At 45.1% G+C, this 23,587-nt stretch overlaps 1 protein-coding gene across 1 annotated transcript; it reads right to left on the reverse strand.

Moving 5' to 3' along the window:
• Positions 1-941: 941 nt before the first annotated feature.
• On the reverse strand, positions 942-21,913 carry LOC146965714 (thrombospondin-type laminin G domain and EAR repeat-containing protein-like). The gene is made up of 15 exons (XM_085764747.1): positions 21,748-21,913; positions 18,432-18,496; positions 17,530-17,691; positions 17,041-17,273; positions 15,781-15,871; positions 14,380-14,521; positions 11,321-11,452; positions 10,494-10,611; positions 9,328-9,442; positions 9,062-9,242; positions 7,907-7,965; positions 7,184-7,360; positions 3,705-3,883; positions 2,591-2,692; positions 942-1,095 (listed from the first exon to the last, which is right to left on the reverse strand). Exons 1-15 carry the CDS (start codon positions 21,827-21,829, stop codon positions 942-944), a joined length of 1,992 nt encoding a protein of 663 aa, XP_085620873.1. The 5' UTR covers positions 21,830-21,913.
• Positions 21,914-23,587: the final 1,674 nt, after the last annotated feature.

Here is a 23,587-nt window from a genome sequence, read left to right on the forward strand (position 1 = left end):
CTTATTCACATCTGTAAACATCTGTAAACATTTCTTCAGCTGTCAAAGCTGTCGGCTCCAAACCAGAAAGAGCTGTTGTAGGTTACGGTCCAACAGGTGACTGCACCTGGACCTCCAGTCAGAGACCTAAAGGGATAGTTCAACATTTTGTCAAATTCCCCCATTGCCATAATCCCTATAGTCATAGCAGTAGGTTTGTTACCTTTAATTGTCGGTGCAAGCTATTTTTAGAACGGCGGAGTAGAGCCGTGAGCTGCTCAGAGCTACGCTACGGAGGCTCATGGGATTTAGAGGTAAATACAGAGACTGTTGATGAAAAACTGTCCCTGAAGGCAACGCGCATCAGTGGTTTTGCATGAATTTCCCTCTAAAACAACTCTGTGTGGTAACGTTGTGTTATTATCTCATAGCGTGGTGAATGTGCAGCTCACAACTTGTCCACCAGAGCGTTGTGGAGTTGTTGGATTGTGTATTTGATGAGTTTGATGAGGGAAACCAAGAAATCCCATTAGCCTCCGTAGCGTAGCTCTGAGCAGCTCACGGCTCTGCTCCGCCGTTCTAAAAACAGCTTGCACCGACAACGAACCTACTGCTATGACTATAGGGATTATGGCAATGGGCCAATTTGCCATAATGTTGACTGTAGACGTTGTAGACGTTGACGGCCTTCAAGACAGCTTCACTTCACACCACAGCAGACCTGGAGGACGTCCTCCTGAGACTTTGTGCTGCAGCTTTGTCCAGTTGTCGACGATGTCTGGTGAAACCTCTGGACCTCGGCAGCTTCAGGCCGGTCTGATGGATCCGCTCTGTGCTCAGAGTCTGAAGCGTCTCCAGCAGAGTCTAGTCTAGTGGATCCAGTCAGAGGCTCAGTAGGTCTTGAGTTTGAAGACTCAGTAGGTCTTGAGCTTGAAGACTCAGTAGGTCTTGAGCTTGAAGACTCAGTAGGTCTTGAGCTTGAAGACCTTGCTGAGCCTGGAGGTGGCGCTGGAGTAGACGAGGAAGGAGCCGTCGGCGGTGCTGAAGTGTTCCCAGTCTCTGCAGCCGAACGTGGGTAAGCTGTGGACGGGGACGAAGCCCTCGTAGCCCTGCCACCTGAGACAGACAGAGAGGAGGTCCAGAGATACGTCAGAGTTCAGCACAGGGACAAGAGGAGGACACAATACAATACAATACAATACAATACAATACAATACAATACCCACCAGCTCTCTGTCTGACTCATTAGGCTGTTTTCTCTTTGTCGTTAGCACTTTTTGTCTCTGTTATTCATCTGATATCCACAGATACATCTGTCACATCACCATAGCTGGTCATTTTTTATTTTTTGTAACTGAGAATTACCATCGTTGGTATTACGTCTGCCACTGCTGCAACTCTTATGTTTTATTTTCACTATTACCATATTTATTTATTATTATCATTACTATGAATAATCATGCTGCTTGAGCACTTTGCACTTTGCCTACCTCATACATGTTTTGGTATTGTCTAATGTGTTGTCTATTGTCTAATTGTGTCTTTTTATGCCTCACCTTCGTACAGTAGCTTGTGGTCTGTGTATTCTGTGTATTTTATTACTTTTATGTTATGTGTAGGGACTACAGATGGAAATTAGCTGTGAGCTAAATCTGGTGCAACCATTTTTTCATATTTTCCTGCAAATGTTTAATGTAATTGCACACTGTCCCTTATTAAACTAATAAACTAAACTAAACACCAGGGGCAATTGGTTTGAGCAGCTGATACATATGATTAAAAAAAGATTATAACAATAAAATAGTGTAAAATACAGAGGAGTATAGTGGGATTTTAACACATATGACATTCACGGAATAAAGATCATTTTAAATGATAGAGCCAGAATCCATTTTGAGTGCAAAATCCATAATGAATGAAGTATTTTTTTCTGCATCTTTGCAGATGTTTTGGTCTAACTTTAGATCAGTGCCATATAACCACATGCTCCCTGGATGCATTTGTACGCAGGTTATGTCCTTATGATATCTACTAATTAGCACACCTGCACAGAGGAAGTAATTAGTCAGGAGGCCAGGAGAAGCCAAGATACTTGTTGCTTTCAAGTCCTTGGGTTTCACTCCTGTGATCTTAGAACATGTTTTTATGACGCTGTACAGACTGTTTTTGTCTCTCGGCTGGGAAACCAACAAATAAAAGAGAAACACGGGAGGCTTTCAGTAAAACTGTAAAAAAAAACAAAAACAAAAAAAAAAAACATACATAAGATAGGCTAGGCCCAGTTGGGATGGGTGCTGGATCAGGGAGGGAATACTAAAACAATAAAGAAAATCTGCACACCATAGAAGCTCCCTTTCAAGGATTTAATAGCATCGTGAGGTTTCGAGAACAAACGCACACAGCAGTTTGAAAAAGAGCGTTTATTGTGCTCGAAACGTCAAGATGCTATTAAATCCTTGAAAGGGAGCTTCTATGGTGTGCGGATTTTCTTTATTGTTTTAGGCTTTCAGTAAAAGACTGGTGAAAAGAAACGATGCAGAATAACAGGACCGACAGAAACTGAGTTGAAGTTATGGAGCAAGTGGACAGGAAGTGGACAGGAAGTACGGACCTGTAGATGACGCTGTTCAGAGAGTACGAGCTGCCGTCGTACGAGTTGGCGACAACCAGGAACTTCTCATCTCCGACTGTGAAGAACTCCCAGTCCACCGCACTGAGCAGCAACAACATCAACAACATCAACACTGTTCATCAGGGTTGTTCTGATTAGAGCGCTGTAAAAGAGAGTACCGACACTACCATTGACTCCCGTGGTAAGGGTTTAAGGGTTTAAGGGTTTAAGGGTTTAAGGGTTTAAGGGTTTTGCGCCCCTAGTGGCAGGATATGGGTATTGCAAAAGCGCCCAGAAAACCCATTCACTCCAATGTATGTGTGTTGCCCACTGGCTGTAAATTGATGAAAACGGCCGTGTTTTTGTTTTTAGGTGTCTTGGTCATATCAGATTATACTTAGAATTTGTTTATTACAAAATGTAGATTGAAACATTCATGTAGACAACTGTTTTTTTTTTTTTTGCTCGCCTATGTGTTAATGTTTATCTGTAAAGGATCCTCAATGATGCTATTAACGTGGGTGATCTATAAATGTCCTTAAATTATTGAAAACACCACACTGCTCATTCACCAACAATGCAGAGATGTCAGTAGCCTCGTAAACCAGCCTCTCGTGAAAATGCATTTCATTTCATTTCTCAGAGAGTCTGGCCTCATCCCCCCTCTAAGTGTTTGGGGTGGGCGGCAGCAGGGCGGGAGTAGTAGCAAAGACAGTTTAATATCTTTGGTAGTAGCGTTGACAGACAACCCCATTCAGCCAATCAGCAAGTTGGTGTAGTGACGGGGCTTTGCACCAGTCGGTCCCTGATTGGCCAACGTGCTGTGTCAATCACAGCGGGCGACGCTGATTGGCTCGGCCTTCTGAGGGTTTCAGTCCAAACGCTTAGAATGGGGATGAGGCCAGACTCTCCCTCGGAATGAAATGAAATGCAGTTCCGCGAGAGGCTGGTTTACGAGGCTAAGATGTCAGTTCTTGGGCGCTTTTGCAAAACCCATATTCCTCCACCAGGAGGCGCTGCCATTGGACCAATGCTGTCCTTACTCTCTTTTCCAGTGCTATAGTTCTGATAGGTAACGTAACGTAGTCTTTGTGGCCCCGCCCCCTCACCTCACCTGTGTGTGAGGATGTCCTGGAAGCGCATGAAGGTGTGTGTGAGCGCGCTCAGCTCGTACACGGTGGAGTTGATGCTGTAGGGACTCGGGCCGCGCTCCGGCACCCGCTGGCTGTTGGCCACCGCCAGGAAGAACCGGCCGTCGATCTCAAAGGCCTCCCAGTCGGTCGCCCCCACGGTCTGAGGAGAGAGAGAGAGAGGTCACGACCCCCTGTTACCACGGTAACTTTACCTTTTAAAGGGACAACGAGGAGTTTTGTAAAAGCGAAGTGTTTCCACACTACATTTATGAGCCTCCGCACTGTGAAATTCTTTGACCGGCACAAGACAGACTCATGTTTTCATTCATCAAGAATTAAAGTCAGAGGTTGGAAGACGATCACATACCGTCGTAGTTCCCACCATAAACGGAGATTCGGCGGCGTTATTCTCATGACTCGCCACGAAACCGAAAGTAAAGTAACGCTGGTCGGCTCGCCCAGCATTTACTCTGTTACAAGTAAAAGTAGCTCAGTCGACATGTTACTCCAGTAAGAGTAAAAAAGTACTTGCTTTTAAAGGTACTTAAGTATCCAAAAGTGCATGCTTTTAAATGTACTTTAAGTAAAAATAAGAGTAAGAGTACATTTCTTATTTTTCACATCAATGAATTCAATTGAGGGTTGAAACGCCCAATGACAGTTGGACGCCACCTGATGACATCTTCTCCTGGCTGAAAGCTGCAGTCATGTTTCAAGTGACTGAAGGAGGTGGCAGTTGGTTGTATTTAATAGCTATAATTTTTTCTAAATTAATTTAAGGACCTTTTAACTCTTTGAACATAGCTTGTGTTTAATAGTATTTTAGAAAAAAAAAAAGAAGAGCAGACCTGAAAGTAACGAGTACTTTTCAGCCTTCCTAGAAATTAACGAGTAAAAGTAAAAATATTTGTCTTGGAAATGTATTCAAGTAAGAGTAATAAGTACCAAAGAAATCTAATACTCAAGTAAAGTACAAATCCTCTGGATATGTACCACCACTAATAATAACAAAATAACCATAGAGACAAAACCATATATTTATCGAAAATGGCCCATTAACAAGTGGTAACGTAGATTCATCCACATTAATATCAGACTTTTTTATTGTCGCGGAATTTTTTGTTCTGCCGACGGAGAAACTCCTGGTTGTCCCTTTAAGAATCACTTTGTTGAGTAGATTACAAAATTAAGTTGGAAGTAAGTCGACACCTTCACTGGTCTCTGGTCCAGGTGAGACTCAAGTCTGAGTACGAACAGGTGAACTACAGGTGTAGTACCAGCTGTAGTACCAGTTGTAGTACCAGGTGTACTACAGGTGTAGTACCAGGTGTAGTACCAGGTGTAGTACCGGGTGAGGCCTCTAGGTGGCAGCAGCTGGTTTCAGTCTGAGTTGTTTGTGTTTTTCTGTGGTTTGAAATCTAATGAAGTTTCTTCAGTCAGATGTTTTTGCCCTGAGGGACGAGTTCCTGCAGCTGTCTGCAGCTGGAAACCCCCTCACACACACACACACACACACACACACTAATTACACTGCTCTGGTTTCCTGCCTTTTAATTGGAGGCTTCTTCTTTCATGTGTCTCATCACATTAATGTTTCACTCTTTGACCTTTTTCCTGTTGGTTTATTACAGGACGGAGCTGCTGCTGCTTCTGTTGACATGATCCGGTCTGAAGTCTGGACCAGAACCTGGGTCCAGACCAGAACCTGAGTCCAGACCAGAACCTGAGTCCAGACTAAGGGAGTGACCTTGTACACGTGTAAACGTTTACACGGAATGAAACTGTAAACGTTTAGTAAAAAATCCCTAAACGATACACGCAATATTAACAATACACGCAGTATTAATAGCACACAGTAGAGATAGACAGGAAAGGGGGAGGCAGAGAGAGGGGGGATGACATGCAGGAAAGGTCTGCCCGACGCGGGATTCGAACTGCGCCATGCACTGCCCCCTTTTTTCATATTTTTATACATACACTTTTTTGGGGGGGTTGGGCTGGGTGAAAAATAGTTTTAATTTAGAGAAAACTATGATTTAATAAAAATGGTGCTGTGACGCGCTTCCCTCCTTCAGACAAAATGTGTGAGTGCGTTTTTTTCCCTTTTTTTCTTGTCTTTTTTTTTTTTTGCGAGCGAGTGTGATGTCGTTGCCACCGAGTACACCCATTCGAAATAAGGGAACGCTCACCGGGCGATCTCTCCAGTTACGGTGCGGTCAGCGCCGTAACGTAAGCGTGCAGGCTCCCCCCCTGCGGCCGTCTGCTGGTGTGGGGATGACGGCGGCGATGGCGGGGGGGGGGTGGGTTGACGCCAGCGACGACACAGCAGAACAATCCAACAATCCTGCCTAGGAGCTATCCATGGTTACTTAACCAAAAGTCTCTTGAAATATCAAACAAAGAAGAGAACTATGGACTGTGGAAGCTTGAATAACCAAAATACAGAAGTTATCATGACGTGAACCTAAAAAAAAAAAAAAAAGACCGTTGATTCGGTGGAAAGGAAACCCGGCTTAACGAGGCTGCGGGGGTACACTTTACGGCCCAGGGTGCAGTGCGTGTCGGGGGGGGGGGGGGTGTAACACCGGCACGGTGGCTTGCAGTGGCAGTGCTTCCACCAGCTGCGCACATCCGACTAACCAAAAATAAGGCTATAGCAACTAGGGGTGTAACGGTATATGTATTCGTCCCGTGCCGTCACGGTACGGGGGTCACGGTTCGGTGCACACAGTCACACGACTAATACGTCTGTAATAATACGAGTGATTGAATATTTAAAAAAAAAAAAAAGTCGAGTCCTCACTCCAATCTAGGTGGCGGTAATGAGCCCACTGTGTAAAGCAGCTCGCGACTGGTCGACCGGACAAAGTCCATCGGCGCTATTTCATGGATGCGCGCTGCGTCGCTAGAAACGCATCAAACACGTTAGCACATGTTCATCCCGATATGTCAATCACTGGTGCAGGAAAAAGACAAGTTGTGTGCAACAACTTATCCCGCTGCTTTTAACAGACACCAGAAACATCACCATCTAGCCTGCAGTTTCTTGTTGTTGTTGTTTTGTTTTTTTTTATAATAGTTGTCAGTTGTCAAGTGCAAGTTTTTTCCTCTAGAATTAATGAATGGCATTATAACACTCCTAATGCACTTGTTTTATTTATATTATATATATATTTTTAACTTTTATAACATAAGACAGATTTTAGTTTTACATTCAATAGTGTCTGTTGTACCGAAACCGTACCGAACCGTGACTTCTGTACCGTTACACCCCTAATAGCATCCTGAAGCGGTCCTGAAGCGTGTACACGGAAAGAATTGCACAGTGTACACGTGTACATATTTTAGTACGCGTTCACATCCCTAGTCCAGACCAGGACCTGGGTCCTGACCAGAACCCCCGGAGGTCTGAGTCTGGACCAGATCAGACCAGATCAGACCGGGTCGGCGCCACACTGACCGAGATGTTCTGGAAGGTCTGGAAGCGTCCGTCCAGCCAGACGTAGACGGTGGAGTTGATGGCGGTCGTCTGGCCGTCGAAGGTGTTGGCCACCACCAGGAAGTGGAACGGTCCCACGGAGAAGAACTCCCAGTCGTAGGCTCCAGATGTGGACAGAGTCTGGTTCACCTCGAACATCTGGAGAGACAGAGAGAGAAGAGAGGGAAGAGAGGCATCATGGGAGAGAGGACGTTACACAGGGACGGACAGAGGTGGCGGCGTGTCCTCACACAGACGTGTCTATGGATATTCTCATTCATCCAGGTCGTCGTTCTTTTCTGGGCAAATTGAATCGTAGGCAACTGGACTTGTATTTGTCTGGGAAGACGTTTGGCCTCTCATCTAACATTTCCATGTTTCCCACATTCTGTGACATAAACTGTAAACTGTTTTCTTGTCTGTAACAACATCTCTGTCCCGTCTGTCCGTCCTGGGTGATGATCCCTCCTCTGTTGCTCACCCTGAGGTTTCTCCTGGTTTTCCCTGTTAAAAGGGTTTTCTATGGAGTTTTTCCTCAGTCGATGTGAGGGTCTAAGGACAGAGGATGTTGTTACGATGTAAAGCCCTTTGAGACAAACTGTTTGCTATACAAATAAAATTGCCTTGCCTTGCCTTGCCTTATCCAAGGGGCTTCATCAGTTCGTACGCAACAAGTCTCACTAGTCCGCACACAGACAGTCTCACCTGTGTGTCCTGGTTCCACCTGTAGATCACACTCTGGATGTTGTGGTTGGAGTCTCTGGCTGAGAGACACAGAGAAGAAACTCAAAACAGCAGCAGAAGGAGGAGAAGGAGGAGAAGGTCGGTGTGAACTCAGAACTCTGGATCAACAGGATGTGACTGAGACGGATGGAGGAGAAACTGATAAAACATGTATGTGTGTGTGTGTGTGTGTGTGTGTGCGTGTGTGTGTGTGTGTGTTATCTAACCGCAGTAAACCTGCATCAGCTGCCTCTCCCTCTCTTTGCTTCTTTTCAGTTTAGATCAATGTGTTTTATCTTCACAGGAAACACACACACAGACACACACACACACACACATCAGAGCAGGTGGAGGTGTGTTTGATGTTCACAGCTCCATAAACTTTGTTTTCTCAGGAGACGAGTCCTCATCCAGACCCTTTAAAGGGACAGTTCAACATTTAGTCAGATTCTCCTATCATCGTAATAATACCTGTAGCCATAGCAACAAAATACCGTATTATTCAGTATTCTGTGCAAAGCGCCAGTCGTTTTAAGCACATGCTTAATGCTCCCATGAAAAACAATGAAAACTGGACATTTTCAGGAATTTATAAAAAACCCTGGACGCCGCGGACGTTTTGATACTCGGTACTACCGAAGCCTTCCGGTTGGTGCCATAAAAGAACCGAAGTTCGGTACCCAGCACCTCCATTGTGTTCACTGAGCAACTCACGGCTCTGCCCCGCCCATCTCAAAACAACATGCAGCGATAATTAAAGGTGATGAACCTACTGCTGTGACTATAGGGATTATGGTGAGAGGAGGATCTGACTAACATGTTGAACTGTCCCTTTAAAACCAGATACCAGACTCCGACTTTCTTTTTTTTTTTTTTTTAAGTATATTTTTCGGCTTTTTGCCTTTATTTGATAGTGATGACAGTAGAGATAGACAGGAAATGGGGAGGCAGAGAGAGGGGGAATGACATGCAGGAAAGGTCTGCCCGACGTGGGATTCGAACCAGTGACGCCTGCAGCGAGGACTGTAGCCTCTACATGGGGCGGCCGCTCTACCCACTGCACCACGCACCGCCCCAAGACTCCGACTTTCTGGTGATTAATTGTTGTTTCCATGGCCACTTCCTGTTTCCCGTTACCTCGTCTGTGATTGGCTACGACCAGGAAGCTGTGGTTGTGGATGTGGAAGGCCTCCCAGTCCAGAGCGCCGTGCGTCTCCAGCGTCTGGCAGCGGAGGAACCGCCGCCACTCGGCGCTCCACCGGAAGACGACCGACAGCTCCGGCTCCGCCTCCCGGGAGTTCGCCACCACCAGGAAAACCTGAGGCCGGAAACACCAGACAGGTAAGGAGGAGGAGGAGGAGTCATAGGGAGGAGGAGTAAGAGGAGCAGCAGCATCTTCCCACCTGTCCGTTAACAGTGAAGTGCTTCCAGGCTCGAGCTTCCTGAGTGTCGATGTTCTGGTGCAGCGTGAAGGAGCCGTTGCTCCACCTGAAGATCCCGGAGCCGGACACCGAGTCCCTGCAGGGGGATACAGGAGCGTTACCGAGGAGACGGGAGCGTTACCATGGAGACGCAGAGGACAGCAGTGACCTCACAGGGAGAGTGACAGGTGTTTCTCCACGGCTGTATTTGAAACCTCATACTATACTGCTAGTACGTACTGATTTGGCCGAAATGTAGTATGTAAACAAAAGCAAAATCTGCAGTATGCGAAAAATTCCCGGATGTCGTACTGATTCATAAATATCTCCAGTATCTGACCAGTCTACATTGCGTACTGTATCCCACAATGCAATGCGCCCCTGACGTCTAACCGTAGAATTTATCTGCCGTAACCAAAGCCGTGTACCGTAACTATGTTATAAAGTTTAATTAATAAAATAAAACTTAATGCAGACTGATGTGTTGATTGTAAAACATGTATTTCTTGATGTAAATGTGGTGGTTTGTGTCCGTAGGCTCCAGAGCCCCGAGGCAGCGCTGCTCTTCTGTCCAATACACACAGGAAGCTTCACTTTACATTCAGACTAACTAATGCTACTGATACAGCTGTTAGATTTCATCACTGAGACCAACATTTATCTCCTAAAAATAATTTAACCAGCCGGTGGTAAACCTCTAAAAACCTGCGGGTAAGTTAATTAGCGATGGTTTTCTCCCCCGGGATGACGACGGGGGTTGGCCGGCCGAGCAGCTCTGCAGACCGGCTGCTGTCTCTGTGATGTCCCGGTCGCTTCGGAGCTTCACGTCATTTGGATAAACTGGCCGTATATTTGGGATCTAAACAGCTACTTTCTCGCATGAAAAAATACTAAAACTTAATAAAGTTACATAATAACAGCGCTAGAGCGGGAAATAAAACAGCTCTTCACCTGTTTTACAGCTACCGCTACCGGTTGCCGCGAAATGCATTCTGGGAAACTTGTATACTGTTACTGCGGTGTGAACGGTGTCGGTCTGCTGAAGTAGCAGACTGAATCCTACATTCAGTATGCAGTATACAGTACATACTAACGCAGTGTGCATGTAGTAGGCAGTACGGTAGTATGCGGTTTCGAAAACAGCCTACCTGTTGGCCGCCGCCATGAACAGCCCCTCTGACGGGACGGAGAACAGCTCCACGTCGAAGGTCTCGGAGCTGGTGAACAGGTCCTGGTGGTTCTCCACGTAGTCCAGACGCCGCTCACCTGGAGACAGCACGGTATGTCTTTATCTGACTTAAAGGGATAGTTCAACATTTAGTCAAATTGGCCCATTGCCATAATCCCTATAGCCTAGTATACACCGAGTCAGCAACCAAGGAAAACGTCACTTCCGGTCAGAGCCGTGCATAGACATACGTGTGAAAACGCAGCATTTTAAACCTTTGTCGGTAACACTTTACTTGAATAGGTATTCATAAGATTGACATAACACTGTCATAACCATGACATAACAGCTGTCATAACCATCAATGAATACTTATGACAGCTGTGGTTAAGTGTCATTCGGTAAGTTATGTCACTTTTGATGCAAAGTTGACATTGTTTGAGATGTTTTTGTTCTGACAACTTGACATAAAGACAATTTAAACTGTCATAGCAGACCTAATTGCCAAACTTTAAAAATTGTGTCAAGTTCTCATAACAAGGACATCTCCAATAATGTCAACTTTGCAACAAAAGTGACATAACTTACCGAATGACACTTAACCACAGCTGTCATAAGTATTCATTGATGTTTATGACAGCTGTTATGTCAAGTAAAGTGTTACCGACAAAGGTTTAAATGCTGCGTCTTCACACGTATGTCTATGGGGGAATCGGTTTGTTTTCCCCCACGGCTCTGACCGGAAGTGACGTTTCCTTGGTTACCGACTCGGTGTATGAACGCTGCTCAGCTTCCTGTGGGACTCACTCTGCAGCAGCGTCCTCCACCTGAGACCGTCGCACACGAACAGACTCCTCCTCTCGGGCTCCAGCCACATCTGGCCCAGCGCCGGCCGCCGGCACGGAGGAGGCGTTCCCACCGCCACTCGCACCTCGGCCTCTGAGACAGAAACACAGAAACACAGAGCAGCAGCTGTAACCACGGACAGAGAGCAGCAGCTGTAACCATGGACACTGCAAAAACTCTACATCTTTCCAAGAATATTTGTCTTATTTCTTGTCAAAATGTCTCATTTCTAGTCAAAACTAATCTCTTTCCACTTAAAATAAGACTCATCACCTAAAAATCAACTTGTTTTTAGTTAATTTTTATTTGTTTCAAACTAATTTTCACTTGAAATAAGTAGAAAAATCTGCCAGTGAAAGCAAGTTTTTTGTGCTTGTAATATCAGATTTTTCTACTTATTTTAAGTAAAAATCTGCTTGAAAGAAGTAAAAAGTGTCTAAAGACAAGCTACTTTTTATGTGATGAGTCTTATTTTAAGTGGAAAGAGATTAGTTTTGGCTAGAAATTAGACATTTTTACAAGAAATAAGACAAATATTCTTGGAAAGATTTTGAGTTCAAAATCTTTTAATCCCTTCCTGGCCAGTTGTTTTAGCTGCAAAAACACATGATTTCTCATATGTTTTTATTTTATTGTTTTGTTTTTTTTCTGTCTATATTCTGAAGGTTTTTACAGAGGGGATTGTTGATATATCATTCATACAACATTTTATCAAAAAAACAGGGCGAAATTTGAATTTTTAGGGCTGGTGACAGTATTTTCTCATTTACAGAGTGATAATAAGAGATATCCAAAATCCCCTCGGTGAAAACTTCTGACTCTAATATGTCAACAAAATAAAACAAGAATTTTGAAAGTAGCTTTATCCATTGTTTAGATTTCTGTTATGGAAATGTATGCAAATTAGTGCATATTTCATTAGATATTGCCTCATTTACATATTTAAATTTGACAAAACTTGTAATAGAAAAAATATTTGTCTTAATGTGAGTGATAAACTTGGGAAGTTTCATTGTTTACCATAAAATACATTAAAAAAACCCATAGGCCAGGACGTGGAGTATTTATATTAACTGAGCTCTGTGGTGATGGCGGTCACAGTTTGTGTTTGTGTTTGTGCTGTGTGTCAGTGTGGAGTTGTGTGTGTGTCGGCTTCAGACAGGTGAAGGGGGCGTGGCCAACATTAAACAGCTGTTTACTGCGAGTGAACGACCTGTAGCTGCTGTCACAGCTGCAGCGTAGTAATCAGATTACATTTAGATATGAAGCAGAGATGAATGAAGAGCGTGAAGTCAGACTCTGGGCCTCAGGCAGGGAACACACCAACCAACCACACACTGCTCAACACACACACACTCACTCACTCATACAACAACAGCATCAACAACATGCACTCCTGTCTGCAACTTCTTTCAATATGGAAAATAGTCTCCATCGTACCAATGCAACAATACAACCAGCTGAAACACAAGTAGGATTCATATACACGAGGCCGGTTCATCCCTCCCAAACCAAACAGCAACTACAGTTCAATGAAAACATGGAAGTCCTGACAACTGCCAATAACCAAACTCACACATAAATCAATATTTAAAAAGCAAAACAAAAAAAACAGAACATAAAAAATAACACATGCACACATACTCACAAATAAACAAATTAAAAAACAAAACACTGAGCTGCTGAAGGAACCGTCATGTTCTCGGTTATGCTGCCATTGTGACATCCCACCACTCTGACATCCCACCACTCTGACATACCGCCGGTATTCCGACATGTCATTGTCCCACTATTCCGACAAGGCTTTCAAAAAATACGCTATTAAAGGAATTGTTGGAAAGGCAGGATGTTTTAAAAAAAAAGAAAAAAATACCGTCATTCCGACCATAAGAGGCAAGAATTGTCAGAATGACGGGACATTTGATGATAGAAAACTAGAAAAAGAAAGCATTTCTTGCAGAAAATGCGTGTGAATGCTGAAAGCAGCTGAACGCTGTTGCTAAAGCAATGCTGAATGAGCTGAAGAAATTGTTGAATCAATGTTAAATTTGCTGAACATCTTTCTGAAGCAAGAATGAAAAGGCTAATGCTATAGCCTAGGGATGCACGATAACATTTTTTTGAAACCGATACCAATAACCGATAACTTTCTGCTTCCGAAGGCCGATACCGATACTGATAACCGATAATACCTGGAGATAAGAAAGACTAGTGACGACCTAACATATATCATGACATCAATACTATAAACAAAACCAAAAATAGTTTTGACTCTTTAAATGAAGATATTCTATTAACAAGCCTTTCAAACATTTGCTAAAAGACAAGATAAGATAAGAAATTACGTCATAATTTCCTGATATCGGGCCGATAATTATTGGACAATAACTATTGTGCATCCCTACTATAGCCATATTAAAGTAATGTTGAAGTGCCATTTATAACAGTTTTATTACAATTAGAGGCCTATGTCGGACTGATGGGATGTTGGAATGCCTAGCTTAGCTTAGCTTAGCTTAGCTTAGTCATGTTAAACCACAACAGGTAGTGAGATAAAACAGAAACATGAAACAGCCTCAAAAAGAGAGAAGAGTGTAATAGCTTAGCTTCTCTGTGCTAACATCAACCTGAAAACAAGACGGTTCCTCTCAGAAAACGGTTAATGAGGTGAAAGAGTGTTCATGTGGGGGAGCGGCGAGTACACAAACACACCTGTACGATGTTTTTAAAACTGACACTCAGTACCTGTCTGAACCTCACGCTGTTGTCACGGAGACACACATCAAACAGCAGGGAAACTGCTGGTCACACACACACACACACACACACACACACGGGAACATGGGACCAGGACCTGTGAAGTCCTGTCAATCACAACCAGCAGCAGGAAGCGGCTCCCATCTCGTTCTCCGGATCACGTTACTGGATCAGTGAAACCATCACAAGCTGGAGTTTACAGTCCAAACACACACACACACACACACACACACACACACACACACACACACACACACACACACCGTATGGGTATTGGTCCGGCGGGAGCTGGCTGGACTTCAGCGCCTGCGGCACCGAGAGCTCGGCCAGACGCGGATCAGAGGACGGACACAGTCTGGACGTGGCGTCGGATCCGGGGAGCAGGACCAGCTGCCGGAGTAAACCCTGAACACAGACAGACCAGAGAGCACAGAGAGGTCACAGAGAGGTCACAGAGAGGTCAGAGGGCACAGCGAGGTCAGGGGTCAGTCTTCTACATGGCACTGAAAATAATCATGGTCCTGTTATGGACGAATTTGTACAGTGGTGTGATAAATCTTTCCTGAAGTTGAATGTTGCTAAAACAAAGGACATGAGCATCGACTTCAGGCGGCAGCCCACACCCTCCCAGGCTACTATCAAGGGTCAGGTGATAGAGTCTGTGGAGGGGTATAAGTACTAGTCTTTATGGGGGCAGGACTAGATAAGCTTTTGCTTCTCCCGCTTTCCCTTTCGGCCATGTGTATTGTATTACTTGATGAAGTGTGATGATGATGATTTAATGGACATGCCCGAAATAAACAACTGATTGATTGACTTGGGGTCTATCATTGACAAAAAGCTGAATTTTAATGACAACACTGACATGCTATGTAAAAGGGGGCAGCAGTACTTGTTTTGTTTGAGGAAGCTGTCATCCTTTCATGTGGACAGGTCCCTCATGACCTTGTTTTATAAATCTTGTGTGGAGTCTGTACTTACTTTTTCTATAATGTGCTGGTATGGGAACCTAAATGTTAAATCCAAAAATGCACTCATGAAAATAGTCAAGATGAGTGGCAAGATTCTGGGAGCTCTGACCTGTTAACCAGACAGATAGAGAGGAAGGCCAGAAGCATCTTGTCAGATGCCACCCACCCCTTGTTCAGGGAACTTCAGACCTTGCCCTCTGGTGCCAGGTTTAGATTCCCTCTTGTTAAGACCAACAGATACAAGCACTCTTTTATCCCTGCAGCCATCTCCATTTTAAACTCTGGTCAGGGGAGGAGTCAACCAGCTCTTACCTGACAGAGCTCTTCTATGGCTGAGACCCATGCTACATGCATTCAGTGTTTTTGCACCTTGTTTTTATTTTTACATGCAGTGTTGTTGCACTTTATATTTCTACAGATATTGATTTCTGTACTACTGACATGCATCTTTCTATTGTTGACTTGTGGATTGTGCATTGCGGATCACCATCCCTGTGTTGATGGAACTGTGGTTTGTGTAATTGGATGTGTATGTGTTTGTCTCAGGGGTTGTGTTATCCCCATGTCCCTTGCTTGTCTACTGCAAAACCAATTGCCCCCCCCGGGGGACAAAATGAATAGAAGTTGAAGTTGAAGTTGAAGAGGTCAGGGGTCAACAGGACCCAGGCCGGTGCTGATCCGGATCAGACTTACAGAGAAGCGGCCTCTCCACCTCCTCCGGCTGCCGATGAAGAACCTGGAGCCTCTGGTGCTCAGGCTGCTGGGGAAGGACTGGGCCTGTTGCCTGGGAGACGGGAAACCAGTTAGTTCATTGCTAGTTTTAGTCTTAGGTTGTGTCCGAAATCACTCCCTCATTCCCTCCTCCCTACTCACTACATAGTGAATTCAATATAGTGACTCACTGGTCAAATAAAAAAACACTTTCAGACACTACTCCGCCGCACAGTTAATGACGTATTACGTCGCGTAATTAAAACGTTCCGACCGCGATCGTAACGGCCGGTGGAGGTACCATGGATGCAACCATGGTAACGGCCGGTGTAGCATAGACCTACGGGTGTACCAACATAAAAAGAGGAGTATAAGCAATATATTAAGCGGTATATTTAAGCATCAAAGATGTTCAATCAAACCCACATAGTTTGAAATAACGTTCAAAACACACACAGCCACTCACAACTAAGCATAAAGTCCGCTAGCTTAATGCTAACGTATAATGTAAAACACCAGTTTATAACGCTTGTTAGGAAATTTGCTCCGACGTTTGTTGTGGGAGTCTGTGGAAGCCGCGACCGGACAACTCTGACAGCTGGACACATTTATTGAGGCTGCTGCACTACTTGCATTTATTTGGTAGCTACACCGGTCGCTACTGCATTTATTTGGTAGCTACACCGGTCGCTACTGCATTTATTTGGTAGCTACACCGGTCACTACTTCATTTATTTGGTAGCTACACCGGTCGCTACTTCATTTATTTGGTAGCTACACCGGTCGCTACTGCATTTATTTGGTAGCTACACCGGTCACTACTTCATTTATTTGGTAGCTACACCGGTCGCTACTGCATTTATTTGGTAGCTACACCGGTCGCTACTGCATTTATTTGGTAGCTACACCGGTCACTACTTCATTTATTTGGTAGCTACACCGGTCACTACTTCATTTATTTGGTAGCTACACCGGTCGCTCTGGCCCGCTGTGGTAACGGCCATCTGTGACTGCAATGCATGATGGGATATCTTGCTCCGGTTAGTGACCATCGGATGTTCACTACATGTTGCGGTGAATTGTGGGATAGATTCAGTCACTAATCACTAAACATTCAGACACCACTACAACAACTGGTCACTATATAGAGAGTAGGGGGGATTAGGACACAGCCTTAGTGAACTATAATAACCCTGGTCTAAACTGGTCTAAACTGGTCTGAACCGGTCTCAGGGGACTCACAGCTCCAGGGGAAGTCCACAGTCGACGGTCAGCGTGGCGTACGGGCCGGTGACGGCCAGCACCACCGTGTGCCAGCGGTTGTCGTCCAATCGGACGTCCTGGAAGCTGATCCGGCTCCGCCCACTAGCGCCCGGGGGCGTGGCCAAGAGGTGGAGGCGGTTCTCAGAGATACGCAGCCCCAGCAGCAGCCAATCAGAGCCCTCCGCCAGCACTGAGAAGATGTACTCGCTCCTCTGGAACAGAGAAGAACCGGTTAGACTGGACCGGACCGGACCGAACTGGACCGGACCGGATTGGACCAGACTGGACCGGACCAGGACTAGACCGGACCGGACAAGACCGGACCAGACCAGACCGGACCGGACCGGACCAGACCAGACCGGATCAGACCGGACCAGACCAGACCAGACCGGATCAGACTAGATCGGATCAGACCAGACCAGACCGGACCGGACCAGACCAGTCCAGGTTCTGCTCCTCCTGCTTCACCTTCTGTCTCAGCCTCGGCATCTTCACCGTGGCGACCAGCGAGAACTCGGCAGGGAACTGGTCACAGTTGGTGAAGATTTGAGAGGCGGGAAAACTCATCGCAGTCGTCGTGGCGCCAGCCAATCGGAGGCCTCGGGACCCTCTGGACTGAACCATCTGCACCTGCTCGGTCAAACCATCTATTAATCCACCAGAGTGTTAGCTACCTGAGTGTTAGCTACCTGAGTGTTAGCTACCTGAGTGTTAGCTACCTGTGTGTTAGCTACCTGTGTGTTAGCTACCTGAGTGTTAGCTACCTGAGTGTTAGCTACCTGTGTGTTAGCTACCTGAGTGTTAGCTACCTGTGTGTTATGCTGCGTTCAATTGCACTCGGAACTCGGAAAGATCCGACCTCCGAATCGGAAAAATGCAATAGAACGGCCCTTCTCGGGTAGGATCCAAGCAGCCCGAGTCGGTTGGAATAACGTCACAGCAATATGGCGTTGCGCACCGTGAGAGGTATTTATTTATTTAGGCTATTTATTTTCCAACTTAGACGTTTAAGCAAGGGAGAAGTTATGGAAAAGGGAATATAGCCTAGTTCCATCTGCACGGCTCGCTATGACGCGTGCAGGATTCCCCTCGCTGCTGCGTTCAGGACTGTGTGTTGCAGAAGTGGCGTTTCTATTTCTCTCTCTCCCCCAAGCAGCTAATGTTCTTCCCCAGCAGCAGCTACTTTTTGATGCTGGAAAGACATCAGCTTACTGTGGCCGGCCATGTTTTCCGAGGTTGCAATGAAACGCATTTACCTCGGAAGTCGGAATTTCCGACCCGGATCTTTCTGAATTCCGAGTGCAATCGAACGCAGCATTAGCTACCTATGTGTTAGCTACCTGAGTGTTAGCTACCTGAGTGTTAGCTACCTGAGTGGGCGTGGCCTGTCCAGGGCGTGGCAGCGCTCTGCTCAGCAGGTCCAGAGGGAGCAGGTCTGAGGAGGAAACATGTCAAGTAGTTTACTGACTACACTCTGTTCTTACTTCTGAAGTGAGCGAATATCCACAGAGTTCGTGTCTCAGATCGAATCCCGTCGTTGTGAACTTACAGGAACTAAGGAAGTAAGGAAGGCAGGAATGAAGGAAGGACAAAGGGAAAGAAGTCAGGAGGGAGGGAAGGAGAAAGGGAAGGAAGGAAGGACAAAGGGAAACATGGGAGGAAAGAAGGAAGGGAAAAAGGAAGGAAAGATAAAGGGATGGAGGGAGGGAAAAAGGAAGGAAAGATAAAGGGATGGAGGGAGGGAACAGATTGGGTCAAAAAGGAAGGAAGGGAGGGAGGGAAAAAGGATTGTGGAAAGAAGGAAGGAAAAAAGGAAGGAAAGAAAGATGGAGGGAGGGAACAGATTCGATCAAGGAAGGAAGAACGGAAAGAAGGGAGAAAAGAAGGAAGGGGAAAAGGAAGGAAAGAAAGATGAAGGGTCAATTAGATCAAAAGAGGAAGGAAGAAGAAGTAGCTGAAGTAAGGATGAAGGGAAGGAAGGAAGGGGAAAAGAAAGGAAGGAAAGATGGAGGAAGGGAACAGATTGGGTCAATTTGACCCAGAAGGACAACAGGAGGGTTAAATATATATTATATTCCCCTACGTATTTTAAACTATTTATTGCACTCTCCGCACTTTCTCTTTTTCTCTCTCTTTTCTTTCTTGGATATGTGCGCCAGTGTTGCTACTGTAGTGTATGTATTGTGTATGTATGTATTACAAGTACAAAGCAGCTGATATGACGCCACCTGCCCAAGACAAATTTCCCTTCCGGGACAAATGAAGTTTATTTGATTGATTATTTGATTTGATTTGACGTAGCTCAGACGGCGATCATTGAGGATGGTAAGTGTCCATCGTTCTACACTCAACCTTTTGACCGTTTTGGGTAAAACCATCCAGGTTCTTACAGTAGCTACACTGTGTTTTCACATGATACCACAGCCAGAGTTAGTGTACGTAAGGAAGTATTCGAATTGAGACTCAGAAACAGTTTGGGGCAGAAAAAGGAAAGGAAAGCTGGATGTGACAGTAAACGTTGAGGGACTGGATGCATTTGAGATGAACTGAAGCCTATTGTAATGCTGCTGCTCTGAAGAGCTCTTTTGTTTGGTTTAGCAGTGATGAATGAACATGACTCTGCAGCATGAAGGTACAGTATTTAAACAGAGTCGGTCGGTGGGAATCAGCTGACAGCCACAGGTCGACGTTATAGCTTTTAGCTGGAATTCCCCTTTAAGCTCCTGTGAGGCTCCGTCTGTTTTGTTGGATCAATGGAAGATGAATGGAGGATGAATAGAGGGAGGGGACGACAGGCACAGAAACACGGCTCATGTTTCAAAGACTCAGAAAACAACGAGGCAACAAAGCAGCAGAGAGAAACGTCTGAAACGTCTGAACACACACACACACACAGACGGACGGACGCTCGTAGCTACCCAAGCACAGGTGTGAGATCAGATCAGTGAGGAGCAGGTGGTTCAGTAAGAAGGACCTCAAACTCTAAATCTTTCCAAGAATATTTGTCCTATTTCTTGTCAAAATGTCACATTTTTAGTCAAAACTAAACTCTTTTCATTGAAAATAAGACTCATCACTTAAAAATTAACTTGTTTTTAGCTCATTTTCATTTGTTTCAAACAAATTTGAAACTTGAAATAAGTAGAAAAATCTGCCAGTGAAAGCAAGTTTTTTTGTGCTTGTAATAAGAAAGAAAAACTTGATCCACTGTCAGATTTTTACTTTTACTTATTTCAAGTGAAAATCTGCTTGAAATAAGTAAAAACAAGCTACTTTTTAGTCTTATTTTAAGTATAATGAGATATGTTTTGACTAGAAATAAGACAAATATTCTTGAGTTTTTGCAGTGTATACTTAAAGGTCCAGTGTGTAATAATTGTCAAGGTTTATTGTTAAAATTTGAATCTACTACCCATGAATATATTTAAGTGTATAATCGCTATAAAACAAAATCTGCTTGGCTTTCATAGCCTTAAAATTCTTCTTTTATATATAACAAGGGTCTTGCTTTAGAGAGCGTCACCATCTTGTGCCGCCATGTTTGTACAGCAGCCTGAAGGGAAAATCCAGCGTCTAAAAGTCAGTACGTTTTCTGAATGTGATTCTGGTAAAATACCTCAGATCAGGTCTGTGGTGAACAAAAGTAAAATAAAGCAGCTGAAACCAGTGGAAAGCTTAGTGGTGGTGACCGTGTAGTAGTCCGTTAAAGCCTAACGTTAGCTTTTTACTTCTGGACGTCGCATTAAGCTTCAGATACGGTAGAAAAGGAGTTCATATGTGAAGATTATCTCACTGAACTAAACTCTGAAGGATCAGAAACTGGTGCTTTAGTCACAGAGTTTATGGGGCTTTCACATAAAGGTATAAATGTAAAGCGCAGGCGGCCGACGGCAAACCCATTCATTGTGTATGTGCTACTGCGGCGCAAGAGTGCACCGCCTTGCGCCGAGCTGAGCGGCGTGCGCCATGCTGCCGTTGTGTCATCCAAAAGGGAGCGTACCTATGTTCCCCGGGTCCTATGTTCCCTATAGGGGAACATAGGTCTTTTTGAAAATGGGTCCTATGTTCCCCGGTTTTCCCAAAAAGAGTCCTATGTTCCCCGGGTCGCAATACATATTGGGGAACATAGGACCCTTTTTCTGAAAAAGGGTCCTATGTTCCCCACTGTTGCTGGTCGATGGACTCTCTCTATCTATCTGGCCTGTCTAGCCTCTACCTGGTCTTTTTACTAAACTTAACCAACTCCTTTCTTCATTGCCTAAACCCAACCAATGGGACAATTACACTTCTCACTCAAAGTCACAACTCAACTTCTCACTTAAAAATAGGCAAAAATCTGCCAAGTCACAACTCCACTTCCAGGTATGGGTACAAAAATTGCATGTTCCCCGGATCCTTTTGGGGAAAAGCGGGGAACATAGGACCCTTTTTTAGAAAAAGGTTTCTATGTTCCCCTGTCCCATACAAAGTGGGGAACATAGGACCCGGGGAACATAGGGATGATCCCATCCAAAACACAATGCAAAAATCCCATTCACTTTCTTTTCCTGGAGCAACACTGTGATGAACTTCAGGGTTTTGACCTCAGTCCTGGATCAACTCTACGGATGGAGCGATGCTAACAGTCGTTATGCCAAGCTAAGCTAAGCTAGGCTAACACGGCGTGGAGAAGATGCTAGCTCCTACCTGTGCAGGGTCTCCAGCTCTGGACGGCGGCGGCGGCGGCGAGCAGCCCCCAGGTGAGGAGCAGGGAGCGGCACACCAACATGACTGCAGGGTACCGTCCGCTGCGTGGGTTCAATTCCCCCTCAGAGCTCTGCTTCTTGACCTCGGCAGCTGACGGTCATTTTCCCACCGGTCTGAGGAAGACGAGCCTCAGGACCCGGGAGCTGTTCCCTGTGGCGTCGCCGCAGATTCAACGTTTCTATACCGTTTCTACACAGGAGGAGAAAATGATAATTAATTAAAGCAGAAGTAAGCGATCCGGTGGTTTTGGCTAACTTCCTGTCAGCAGATGGAGTTAGCAGCCCCCGCCCTCGTCCCTACGTCACCACATTCAGGCTCATCCCCTGGCTGCACACACAGAGAGGACTGCCCCTTTATGCCGTTCTCTCTCCTCATTGGATAAAGGTTGTAGGATACAAGGAACGTTTTCTCCTCGGCTTACAGCAGAGCAGAGTGACTGACAGACCCGTGTTTCAGACCAAACACTCTATAGAAGTGATTGCTGTCGGAAGATACAACTATTTAAGACTTATATTAACACAAATATTCACCTTACTTCTGCTTTAAATAGTTGTTGTCCCAAAGACGAGACGACTGAGGACCGAGGACCGTCTGCAGGAGACGGGATGGACGTCCAAGCTGGATCTCTCTGGTTCGGTCTGAAGACGATTGAGTCAGATTTTGTTAAAAATGTAAAATCAAACCTGAGTCAGAGGTCAAAGCTCAGTCCGGTCCAGATCTGGTCCTGGATCTGGTCCTGGATCAGTCTCCGGTGGTCTCAGCCCTTCAACCTCCGTCTCCTCCGTCCGTCTGAATCTCGGTCTCCTCTCTTCTCTTTTTCTAGGACGTTTGTTTTTCTTCAAACTTCCTAAGTTCCTTCAAAATGTTTCAGATCTTTAGTCTGAAAACCCAAAGTGAGAGGTTCTGGGTCTCCTCCTCCTCCTCCTCTGTTGCTCACCCTGAGCTTTCTCCTGGTTTTCCCTGTTAAAAGGGTTTTCCATGGAGTTTTTCCTCAGTGGATGTGAGGGTCTAAGGGCAGAGGATGTTGTTACGATGCCATGTGAAGCCCTTTGAGACAAACTGTTGGTAAAAAAAAGGGCTATACTAATAAAATTGCCTTGCCTTGCCTCCTGGACCTCCAGTCTTCTGTCTTCTCTTCACCTCCTTCTCTTCCTTCAGTCTCTAACAGTTAGTTACTCCTCTTCTCTTCACCTCCTTCTCCTCCTTCAGTCTCTTAACAGTTACAGCTACTCCACGCTGTTTGTGTTGCGTCCATCATCTCATTCTGGAGGAAGAAGAAGGAGACAGACGTTTCCTCCTCTGCTGCTGTGATCCTCAGACTCAGGTGAGACTGAGACTGAGACAGACTCACCTGCAGGTGAGACCAGCTCACTCGCCCAACATTACATATAAAAGACTGGGAGGAGCTGGAGAGAGAGAGAGAGAGAGAGAGAGAGGGAGAGAGGGAGAGGGAGGCTGACAGAAACTCTGAGACGTTTGTTTCACTTTGTGGTTATTCACAGCAGGACCAGGACCAGAACCAGGACCAGGACCGTCATGTCTGCTGGAGAATATTTGTCTAATTTCTAGTCAAAACTAAACTAATCTCTTTCCACTTAAAATAAGACTCATCACCTAAAAATTAACTTGTTTTTAGATCATTTTCACTTGTTTCAAACTAATTTTCACTTGAAATAAGTAGAAAAATCTGCCAGTGAAAGCAAGTTTTTTGTGTTCTTGCGAAAAACTTGCTCCACTATCAGATTATTTCAAGTGAAAATCTGCTTGAAAGAAGTAAAAA

Source organism: Trachurus japonicus, chromosome 21, assembly GCF_045865225.1.
Source record: "Trachurus japonicus isolate A0001 chromosome 21, Traja_1.0".
In the NCBI taxonomy this organism is placed as follows: Eukaryota; Metazoa; Chordata; class Actinopteri; order Carangiformes; family Carangidae; genus Trachurus; species Trachurus japonicus.

Coding starts and splice junctions, on each gene's coding strand:
- LOC146965714 (XM_085764747.1), bottom strand. CDS start 21,829: ATGTTGGTGTGCCGCTCCCTGCTCCTCACCTGGGGGCTGCTCGCCGCC. Junction 14,522..15,780: donor GGTGGAGAGGCCGCTTCTCT/GTAAGTCTGATC, acceptor GTCTGTGTTCAG/GGTTTACTCCGGCAGCTGGT. Junction 3,884..7,183: donor AGACCTTCCAGAACATCTCG/GTCAGTGTGGCG, acceptor CTCTCTCCTCAG/ACCGTGGGGGCGACCGACTG.